The sequence below is a fragment of the Heliangelus exortis genome, chromosome 3, assembly GCF_036169615.1.
Source record: "Heliangelus exortis chromosome 3, bHelExo1.hap1, whole genome shotgun sequence".
Lineage (NCBI taxonomy): Eukaryota > Metazoa > Chordata > Aves > Apodiformes > Trochilidae > Heliangelus > Heliangelus exortis.
This window is the reverse complement of record NC_092424.1, coordinates 27501575-27513206: the sequence shown is the minus strand read 5'-3', so window position 1 is coordinate 27513206 and position 11632 is coordinate 27501575. Positions and strand designations below refer to the sequence as shown.

The following is an 11632-nucleotide window of genomic DNA, read 5'->3' as shown; positions in this document are numbered from 1 at the left end:
TCTAGCCTGTTGGCTGGATGCCGTTAACCCATGTAAAGGACAGGACATCACTGCAAGATGGCTGAGAATCAGTCTCATCGACGCATTAAGGTAAACTCCCCAGGTCTCACTTTTTCATTTCTAAGTTTTGAATTCTATTTCTCTCTTTATAGGTGAGTGGAGACAAGGGGCTTTGAGCATTTTATGGAACATCTACATTACTACCGTTACTTATTTCAGTTACTTATCTTAGCATATGGTCTGGTCCACTTTTATCTGCATGCACACCCACTTCATGGTTTGGAAATTGCTAAATTTCTCTTGAAATCTCATCACTGCCCTTTCTTTTCTGCCTTATGAAGCTCTTTTTGGATCCTATTTTTCAGGAGGTAAATGGCTAATGTGAGTCACGGAGGCACAAAAGGGTTTCCTTAGAACAAGATCTCTGTAGTACACACTAACATAACTGATAAATCACCAAGTGTTCAGGAAAGTGGCAGCTGCGTTGCCCAACCACCACTGGAAGCAGAAGAAAAGGAGCAACAGTGCAAGAAGAAATACAGCAACTTTTCCTCTGGTGATTTTACTGCGGGCTCCCTTCCCCCTGAAGGAAACGCGGCCAGAGGGGCGAGGGAGACAACCACATCCCCCCGAAAAGAGACAGAGGAGCCTTCCCCTAGGAGCAGGAAGCGCGGGAACGCATGCGCAGCTTCCCGGGACTTGTTGCTCTCCTCGTAACTTCGGGGCTGGGACGGTGCTTTGGCTGCGCCCCTTGTGGTGAGGAGGCGGGGGGACGAGGGGACGGCGGAGGCTGTAGCCGCTTCGGTGCAGGTAAGAAAGGACAGGAGCGGCGTACGTGGCGGCAGCTCTGGTCGGTGGCGCCGTCTGGGAAGGGGACGGGGCTGCTTGAGGCGGCCGCTAGGCAGGTCTGGCCGCGGGGAGCCCTGAGGAGCGGCCGCCGGGGCGCGGGCTGTGCAACGCTGGCCGCCTGCCGCTCCCCTCCGCCCAGCCCTCCAGAGGCCGTTCCCTCTGGTCTTCCCTCCTGCTCTCCCGTCAGCGGCCGCAGAGAGATCCCAGCCATGGCGGGCTCGGGGAAGGGAGCGGTCGGGCCGGGACCGCCTTTCGGAAGGGCGCTGCGGTGCGGGGACTGATCCCCGCCTATATTCCACGGTTTAGCTCCCTGCACTGGCTTTTCCTGGTGTACTGACCGGATTTCACGCCTCTCCTGGGGCCCGGGACACCACTGGGGGCCCAATCAAAACGAGGGGACCGATTTCTCTGTTTCAGAGCCCGTACTCGGGCTCGGCATCCTTGTAAAGGTCGCGACGTGCCGCTCGTTGCTGCAGCGCAGATCCGCCCCTGGAAGGTCTGCCCCTTCCCTTTTTCTCCATGACAGTTGTGTTGGATAATGATCGCTTTCAGGAACTGGAAGCTGTCTCTGATAAGGTCGTGGTGTTACTTAAAATTTATCAAGATGTCTCTGCAGCCGTTGTGATGCGGGTTTCCAAAGTATGCTCAAAAGCACGTTCTCTGCCATTGCTAAACTTCAGTTCATAGAAAGCAAGGGTACAGTCATGGCACTAATTTTGTGTGGTGTTGGGTGTTTTCTTTTTGTTGTTGTTTGGGGGTTTTTTTTCCCCTGTGATGAAATGTGTCAGTTGGGAAAAAATGTCTTCCCCACCATGTCACACGGTCCAACTTTTAGTAATGCTGTTTTATGAAAAGTATACTCCATACTGGTTTTCTGCCGTTTAAAAGGAGAGCTTGTAGTTACTCATGTGTTTTGTTTCAGCATCCAGAATAGTGCTGTCATCAGAGACACGTGCATTCTTATTACAGAGGCACGATATCCCAAAAGTAGTGTCCCTGGACCTGTGATGAGGATATACAATATTTGTTTTCAAAGGATAGAGGTTTTTGGGATATGCTTTCCTTATTAGTTTATCAGTCAGAAGTGTGTTTTACATGAAGTATGCTTTTGTCTCAAGTATATTGCAACCATCAGGTTAATAAGGTCCAAGAGAGTAAATGTTTGAAGTTAAAAGCCCCAAAATAAGTGAGAAATTGCCTGCATTGACCTTTATACCAATAGCCAAATCTTGTGCATTCTTGTATGTTACTATGTTATCTGAGCAGGTCAGTTGACTAAAATGAGGTAGATGGCTGTTCTCTTAGAAAATTACAAATACTCTTTATTCTTGCTTGTTCACAATACACTGTAATTACTGTCCTATTCTTTCAGTTGAGTTTTCCTATTGAAAAGGGAAAATCACGTGATATTCCAAGAACAGAGAGGAACACGGTTCTTTTCTGTGAAATTAGGGGCAAATTTTTTAATAATCTCAAAGTCTTGACATTTGAATACAAAATTCACAAGCTGATACTTTCAGACACTCTTGTCAGCTTGGAGCAAAATCTTCAAACTGCTTGTGTTGGAATACCTAATACCCTGTGTTACTCCTAGAATCAGAATTCAGGCTGGAATAAGCACTTTAATGTTATTGGTTGTGAGACAGAGAAGTTTGTTTTGTGGGTGTCTTCTGTAGTCTTCCTCAGGTGTCTGTAGAAGACATGATTGGTTAGATGTCTGGAACTCTTTCTTGGGCATTACAAAATGAGCCTGCCTGTTATTGCCAAGTGTTTTACACAGGAAATTGTAAAATCTAACTTTGCTTACAAAGTAGCTTTGTGGTTGAATTTTCCTATAGTTTTTGTACTTCTAGTGTTAGTACATCTCACAAATGCAACATATGCTTTTCACTTGGTTGTTTAACTTTTTTTTTTTTATTTTTTTATTTTAGGGGAAAGAAAAAATGAACCCTTTCTTTTTTCTGGGTTTTGGACGTTCTCATCTAGTCTACTTCTGGAATATAAGTGTACCTTTCAACTCAACAAATGATACATACTGCTACAGCACTGCCCGGGGCAGCACAGTGCTCCAAGGAATAACTTTTGGTGGAATCCCAACTGTCCTCCTGCTTGATGTAGCCTTCTTTTTTGTAAGCCCAGTTTCTATTTCTTGTTTTGAAGATCATTGTGGCCTTCTCAAAAGTTTAGATTGTTCAGAATTCTCTTATTTATCAGGTGGAAATTTTTTTCAGGATCAGAAAAGTGCTAAGGCCATCCTGAGAGCATCAGAATACTTCAAGTATTGATAAAGGTTTGCATACATGTGGAGTGACAGAGTATGTTTGGTGTAGAAAGAGTGAAATATCATAGGGTCTGTATGTGAATTTGTGGTTGGCTTTGCAGTGGTAGCTCACATCTCCATGTTTTATTTTAACTGCAAGAATGTTTTTTTTCCTTACTCTGGGTCTAAGTACTTGGTAACTTTTCAGGAAGAGAGGACCATCACTAACATGATTGTTTTTTCAAAAGGAAATACAATAGGGAAACAGATATTTTTAAAAGAGTCTGGAGAATTTTCCAGCTTGTATGGAGTTTAATGGCCAGATGAAGGAGGAAAATTTAAGTTGATATTCCCTGCTGGAAGGAAGGCTATTATCAGAAGATTTTATTCGTGTGAAAATGTAGATATTAGTGAAATGTAGAAATTAGTGATGTAAACTTAACAAGTATTACGTGTCTTGGCTGGGCAATCAGTATTTGTATAATAGGAAGTAATTTACATCACTAGCACCATTTTGTAGTCAAACAGGTATAGGGTGTAGGGGAGGGGCTAGGAGGTGAGGGTGTATGCTACAAAAGCCTAGAAGAATCAGTCTTGTTTCTTCTAATTCTTTGCTCCATACAGACCAAATAATTTATTTATTTTTAAAGAATTATATCTATGAATTACACAGTGTTTTGGGTTTTGGGTTTTTCTTGTGTTTGTATCCTCTTTCAAAAAGTGGAAATGGAGGGAGGGATAAAAAATATATTGCAGAGATCAAATAGACGTTTTATGAGTTTTACTGAGGATATAAATAATTCTTGTCTTTGAGAATATAGTTGAGCCCTGTATAGCCTGTTTACATCACAGTTTAAAACAAAAAAATATTTCAAGTCTTCCATCATGGTCCTGCTCATTAAGTAATGAATAATAGTCAAGGTGAGTTTATGAAAGTTTTCATTTCCACTGAAGTACTGCTTGCTACTTTTCCTGTCATTAACCTTCATACACTTAAGAATTCAGAAGTATTTTTGCATGCAATTCTATCCCTTTGTAAGCTGGAACAGGAAGGCAGATGTTCTGGTCCTGTGATCTCAAACAGGTTATTAGCATGGCCACTAGGAGCTAGAACAGCATTTTTTGGCAGTTCTTATGCAGCTAGGAATAATTATCATGAAGTGGAAAAATAAAGATAAATAATCAAATATTTTTATTTTCTAGATTTTGATATTACTGTTTTCCATTATAAGAAAGAGATTCTGGGACTACGGTCGTGTTGCTCTGGTATCAGAAGTTGAAAGGTAAAAAAGATACACAGTCAGACTGATTTGTTGAGAATATTTAGACAGTGGAATGGGTTGCCCAGGGAAGTTGTGGCTGCCCCTTCCCTGGAAGTGTTCAAGGCCAGGTTGGATTTGGCTTTGAGCAACCTGGTCTAGTGGAAGGTGTCCCTGCCCATGCAAGGGTGTTTGAACTAGATGATCTTTAAGGTCCCTTCCAACCCTAACCCTTCTGTGATTTAGGGAATGTCAAAGCGGGTACACTAAACAGGGCTTAAACTAAGTCTGTTTGTATCAATTAGATAAGTTTGTAATCACGTGAACGTATTTGTTAAAAATGTCAACTTTGTGTGAAATATGTCCCACTTAGAGGTTTCATTAATAAAGTTGTGGTTTGCCACTGTCAAGAATTTTGTTACAATTCTGGGTTAAGGAAGTAGAGGGAAGAATATGTGCTCCTTGTCTGCTCACATATAACATACCTACACATTGATTTTCTGTGATAGAACGATATTATAATTTTGTTTACCAAGCCCACTGTCTTCCCAAAGCTTTCAGTGCAGCCCAAGCCATAGTATTTCTGAAGGGTTTATAAATAAAATCATTGCAGTTTTTTGAAACTCTTCGCTGATTTTCAGTAATATTGCAAATGAGCTTTTGGGGTTTTTTTTTGTTTTTTAATGTTATTTCTATGGGAAGATATCTTGGGCTGTTTGAACGCTATTTGTCTAGTTATGAAATGAGGCTCTTCCTGATATTAGAGGTGTAATTAAGTTGTAGTAAATTCACAACTAAGCAACAGAAAAGGACTCAAAGTGTGTTTTTAAGTGTTATCCATGTAAAATTGTGAAAAGTGCATGGTAGAAAGAAAAATGGACAACTGAGCGAGGCTAGAATGACAATGCTCTGGTGTAGACTTCTATGTGGGGTGTGGTGGCCTGCATGTGGCAAACAAGTCCTTTAGCAGTCAGACACTAAGGAGCCTATGTTAGTGTCCCTGCTGGACTGTGACCAGAGACAGCTAGGTAAAAATTATCATAGATACACCTATAAATGTATTATCCTGTAATTATGAGCACGTCACCATTGCAACATTTCTTTTTAGCAACACACTTAAAATAGGCACTTTGCTGTATTGAGGGCTAGAGAGTCTCTGAATGGTTCTAGATTTGCTCCAGGACTGAATATGTGTGAGAAGGTGGCCCTGCAGGTAAGGGATTAGATTGTGCAGAGAAATTCTGAGTAGTGGCTGTATGATGAAGGAAGAGAGGTGGAAAAAAGGGGATGCTGTGTTATGAAGAATATCTGAACAGGAAGCTACCTTACAAATCTGATCCTTGCTAGGCTTTCAAATCGGTGTTGCATTCTCTTATTGTGACTGTGGTTTAATACCCTAGTTAAACAATGTTTTCTTTCTAACTCCCTTAAGCAATCTCACTCAGAAGCTCACATACTCTTCCTTTTCAACTTAAAACACATCGAAAGTTACAGTAATTAAGCATATGCTACAAAATGAAAAGCACAGCTTTCATGTGTTTCTATTGCTTCCCTTAGTTCAAAATTGTTGAAGATGAAAATTCTGTGAAATTCCAGGATCTGTTATTGAAGTTACTTAACAATATTGTTTAATGTATTTTAGCGAATCAAGGTACAACCGATTGTCAACATCCTCATCAGTACCTGAAGATCCTGAGTATGATAGGGTAAGTATTCCAGAGTTCTGGTGTGGGTTTTCTGTTTTTAGTGTAAATTATTCAGCTGTTTGTAATGTGCCATTCCAAGTGGTCCAATGAAGCAGTCATTAATCTGGAAGACCATCTATATGCAAAAACTAGCAATGCATTGTGTTCTTATAGAGCCATACATGATTTCCTTCAGTTTCCTGACAAAGTATTGCCATATCACAAACCATTATTTTGTTTTGTTGTTTTTAAGTGGCTTTTTTTTTTTACTTAGGAAGGTATATATTAAGAGTTTCAAAGAAAGATGAGGCAGGAAAGAAATTACTACTAAGCAATTTGTGTGTCAATGACAGTTCAAAAAGTTACATTACAGTGTTCACGTTGCAAATTACACTTGGTCTTTATAGTACATTGTCTTCCTCACAAACATAAAAAAACTGGATGCAAATATGAGGCTAGTGATGATGCCATGTACTCTTAGTATTTAAATTGGTTCAGAGCAGAAGATAATTTTCTGGCCAGGCTTCTAATTGGTTCCATGTATAGTCTCTCTGGAGTCTTTGAATTCGCACATCTAGATCAGTTTATGTTGTGGCTTAAATAAATGAACAACCTGAGAGTTGTCCTGTGGTGGCAGCCAACATTTTAACAGTTTTTGTATATATAAACTTAATATCTAGCCTTACAGCTAAATAATTGTTTAAACATCAAAAAGCATACTGGTGTTTGATCTTGGTTGCTCAGCTGTTTCTGTTGTTTTCTTAATCTTTTTTGAAATCCTAAAGCAACTGTTGAATAAAAGCATGTCTCTTTAGCTTGATACTATTCAGTTGAAAGAAGAGGCCTCTTGATAGACAAGACTTTTTTTGAACCATACTGAAACATTATGATATCTGCTGTACATTTTCATAGGATTTGTAAAACAGTAGAAGAAGCTTTTCTGTTAACCTAATCACATCATTGCTTCTAACTACTCTTTAACTGATTAATTTGTATGGGCTTTCACAGAACTTATCCTTGAAAGTGGAAGTGGATTTAGAAAAAAATAATCACCTTTTGTGCTCTAAAACAAATCTTTAAATAATTCCTTAGCCTCCATCTTCTGTTCTTTGAAGACGAGATCTGGACACAGTTGTATAAATTTAATAAGGCCAAGCAACACACATGCAAATAATAATAACCCCCCCCTTAAGACACCTCTGGAGACAGGCATATGAAGTACCTTGTAAATAATATGTAAAATATGAGGTGTTTTCTGTATGTTTCTAAACTACTTCAGAGTAAAGACCTGCCAACTTTTTAGCTGAGAGATTGGCTTAAAGAAATATTGTAATCTTTACTATAAAGATTAGAGACTTCAGTTATTTATCTGTTGGCTCCTAAAACCTCTCTTCTTTATTTATAGGGGTTTTGCTCTTGGGTGACAGCTGCTTTTCGGATGCAGTAAGTTTGTGAAACAGAAATAATGGTTTGCTTTGCTCTTTTTTAATTAAAAGGGATTTACATTCAATTTTTTTTCCCTCAAATAGAATTTAATACAAACAGTGTTAAAGGTGCATCTTGTGGGGTGGAAAAAGAATATGAAAACAAGTTCAGCTTCTGGGAATAGTATGGATTCTGGGCTACTAACTAGGCCCTAGGCTTTTACTCTTCAAAGAGTACTGTGTGGGTGTTCCCCTGTTTGGAACAGGGTTTTCCTTCAGGGATTTATGTGCAGAACTGGTGGTTTACTTGGCGCTGGAGCTGACTAAATAGGAAAAGCCCATCCCAGTGTTTCCCAGAAACTGATCATTAGACATGAGATGTTCGTTCTTTCTGTCTCTTGGAGCTCAGTAAATAATGTTTTTTTAAAATCAGATTCTACATTGGGTATACTGAAATAAAAATGGATGGAGATTGACCCTGTCTTTCTCGGTTTTTGCTAGTGCAGTTCCTTCCTTTCCAGTGTCATGGTTTAGCAGTTTGGGCAGACCACAAACCTAAGGACAAAATTCCTCTCTATTGCCCCTTCCCCCCCCACATAGGGAAGATAAAAGGGGAATAAAGACAGGACAGACACTTTAAGTTGGAAACTGAAAACTGTTGGATACAGATTTACTAACATAGGGGAAAGGTAATAACATAAGGGATAAAGTAACAAAGAATGCAGATATCTACAAAAATACATATATATGGGCTCTGAGGAGCACGCAGTCAGCTGGTGGTAAAGAAGCACAGGGGAACAGCAGCGAGCAGAATGAAAAGAGGAACTGATGGCATTCCCGACCTCTTAGAGTGTGGGCAGGAAATGGGAGGGAATTGAGCCCTAGCTTTGTGTTCTGCCCCTGAAAAGCCCTCCTTTAGTTCCTCCTGTTCAAACGGTGACATCCAAAAAGTCCTGTTTTAATGATCTGTCCTGCTGATAATGGATAGATGATGAGAGTAAATTTCAATGCCTATTATTTGGGTGTCATCAGAGTAAGGCTATTCTGTTGTTATTTTCCTCTGGGAGAGCCTTTATGGAGATGAATGAAGTATGAAGTTTTAGAGTGAGGTGAGCCTCACCCTTCTGACTGTTATGAAGCAGGAGGTCACAGCAGATGACTTTGTCCTCTTTTAGGCTGATAAAAAAGAACTTGGATTTATATTTGCTTTTCAGATTAATTGTTTCCATCTTAAATTCCCTCATATTAATTTTTGTATGTTGAGACTGCAGAAGAAAAAAATACACTTTTGGAACTTAAATTTATGCATAAAAGAACACAACAATATTAAAAAATGGATGGGCATTGATGGAGATGTCACTGAGTGGATTGAGAAATGAGTGTATGTTCAAAAGTCACTTTCCTAACTCCCAAGGATATTAAGTAGACTGACTGTGTACTTTTCTCTCTCTGACACAGTGATGATGAGATTCATGAGAGATGTGGTGAAGATGCCATACATTACCTTGCCTTCCAGCGTCACATCATCTGTTTGTTGATTGCTATCAGCATTTTGTCTGTGTGTGTCATATTGCCTGTGAACCTATCTGGTGATCTACTTGGTAAGAACTTTTTTATAGTCAGAGAGGAATTTTATGGTTTGTATCACTGCAAAATCTTGCAGTATTTGGGTTTTTTTTAGTTTTGGTAAACTTTGTAAGGTTTACAAAGTTTACTGCTCCTGCTGGTCTGACGTGTGTGCCATTTTGTGTGAAATTTGTAGGGAAGTAGAGGGTAATTCAAGTGTCTGGCAAAAACTGTTGTCAGAAACAATATGGCAGATCACATGCCATAGATGGCTAGACCTAGAAATCTTAAGGCAGGATTAATGTGACCCATGCCTTCTTAACTGGTCTTTACCTAGGCACTTGGTATGATTTTTATTAGTGTTTATTGCCATAGGAAAACTGTGGTCTGAATCTCTTTTGCTGCAATTTAAGATCACTGGGTAGAACAGTTTATTCTTTCACGCTTGTAGTATCCTTTTAGCTGCTTGAGGATTGTCATTCATCTGTGCTTTTTCTTCTTTTTGATAAACCAAACCAGCTAATTCAGTGATTAGTGAGAATGTTTTCCATTTGGCTGATCATAAATTCAAGCCATCCTTTCAGGTTGTTTTTTTTAAATCTAGCTAGGCTCTCCCATTGCTCCCTTCTGTCTCAAAACTGGCTTGAGGCCCAAAACTGGGCAAATCTTCTCACTCAGACTTTGTCAGAGTTGACTAGACAAAGAATTATTTCATCTTTGTTGCAGTCTGGTCCTGATCATGTCTGCCACTGTGATAGCTACCTCTTTCCATTATTAACTCTTGTGCAACAAATACAGTAAGTGCATCCCCTAGTCTGCAGTTCAGGTTGCTAATGAGAAGGCTGGTGGACAGAACTCTTTTAAATCCTGTGTTTAAATAGGATACTGAGCACTTACAAGCCCATTTTATGCCTGGCTTTGTATCAATCTAGTCAAGATTATGTTTAAAAGTTGTTCACTTTTGATCATCTTGAACAGTGATGCAAAAAAAGCAGTAATTTTCCAGGAACTCTCTCTTTGTTGTTTGTTTGGGGTTTTTTGTTGTTGTTGTTCTTATAGCACAGCAGTTGTATCTTATTTTGTGTACTTACCTTCCTGATCTTTGTCCATATAATTTATTCTTTTCTATTTTCCTTAATAACGTGGCATAATTTTTGTCTTCTGTGTACTCCTGCCTGTGTTTTAGAGATTGTTGTGACTTAGCCCTCATCTCCGATGGGATATGTTGTACCTGCACCTTTAGTGTTGTTTCTTTGTGTAACTGCCATCTCTGACTTGGCTTTTATGAGAAGCTTCTAAGCAATTTTCTGTTTATATTAAATATCTGCTTTCTTAAGGACCATTACTGTTCTTTGCATTTCTTTCTTTTTTACCTCTCTCAAAGTATGTTTTATTACTTCACAGTCACTTTCCTTGCTTTCCCTCTGCATTCTCAGACAGCATCCCTGATTTTATAGAATCAAATGAACACAACTAATGTGTTCATTGCCTTAGTTGCTGTTTTTGCCTCTTTCATAATGAGAGTGATTCCAGTTCCTTTAAAGAACTTGTAGAATGTGGTTTCATCTTCTGGTTTAGTTACTGCTTGTATATTTGTAGCAAAATGTTTTTTGTAATATGCATCAACTTGTGTGCACTGTCCTCTAACTACAGTGTGATAAAAGTTGTATATTGATAGATGCTCTTTATTAATTCAAATGGCAGAGTGTGCCTGGCTGGCTGGCTGTTTAAAGCAGGAGAGTACACCTTTGTTTTCCTGCATTATTTTTTGTGATGCTAGGAAATACAGTTGAAAAATAAATGCAAAGTTTTAGTGTCTCTCTCCTTCTTCCTCCCCTTCCACCATACACTAATTTTGCACATTTGTAGTTCTTCCTGTTGTGGTGACTTCACTTGCAGTGTGGTTCAACTGTTTATGCTAGAAGATTGTTTGTCTTTCCAGATAACCAAGCTCTTTTTCCTTTGTGAATGTGTACTCAATTTTCAGTTACTTGCATTATCATTTAGATTAAAAATCTTAAAAAATTAGATCTTGACAGTCTAGAGAAGCAATGTCATATAAAGTCTCTCATTTTTTATCTCAGTGAGCTTACCAGTACTGTTTTGTCAACAATGAATTAATGCAATTTTAAAAAGAGGGGAAAAAAAAAAAAAAGGTAAATTGGTGAGGATAGAAGAAAAATGTGAAAGAATTATGTTCAAATCCCTAAACAACATTGCTAATGGATGTAAAGGGAGATTGGAGGGAGAAAAGGAAGTGCTGCAAAGATCTAGTATTCAAGTTTTTTAAAATAATCTATTATTTCTTATGTTGTGTTGAATGTAGTATAATCCTGGGGTTTTTGAGTTCTTTTTCAACTTTAAAATTAAGTATGATGTTATGTTTCTAAATATTTTTAACAATGAACATGCTCAGCATTTAAAAAGTGTATCAACATTTAAAAAAATATAATAAAAGATGACTTTCTGATAGTTTGCATATGAATATTGCCACTGTTAATTATGCTACTTGGTTTTGTTCTGTTTAGATAAAGATCCCTATAGTTTTGGAAGAACAACTATAGTAAACTTACAAATTGGGTAAGTAAA

The 11632-nt window shown here is 38.7% G+C and overlaps 1 protein-coding gene across 2 annotated transcripts in view; it reads left to right on the top strand.

Annotated features, from left to right (window-relative positions):
- The first annotated feature begins 666 nt into the window (after positions 1–666).
- The window catches only part of TMEM63A (transmembrane protein 63A), a 30403-nt gene continuing 19437 nt past the window's right edge, over positions 667–11632 (top strand). Inside the window, exons 1-7 of one of the 2 annotated variants that reach the window (XM_071739760.1) lie at positions 667–810; positions 2781–2978; positions 4313–4392; positions 6011–6074; positions 7459–7496; positions 8936–9078; positions 11572–11623. In XM_071739760.1, coding sequence (XP_071595861.1) covers positions 2793–2978; positions 4313–4392; positions 6011–6074; positions 7459–7496; positions 8936–9078; positions 11572–11623 — 563 coding nt within the window. In that variant the 5' untranslated portion in view covers positions 667–810; positions 2781–2792. Of the gene's footprint in view, positions 811–885; positions 1346–2780; positions 2979–4312; positions 4393–6010; positions 6075–7458; positions 7497–8935; positions 9079–11571; positions 11624–11632 lie in introns of those variants that run through there. The other variant, XM_071739761.1, reaches the window with a different exon arrangement.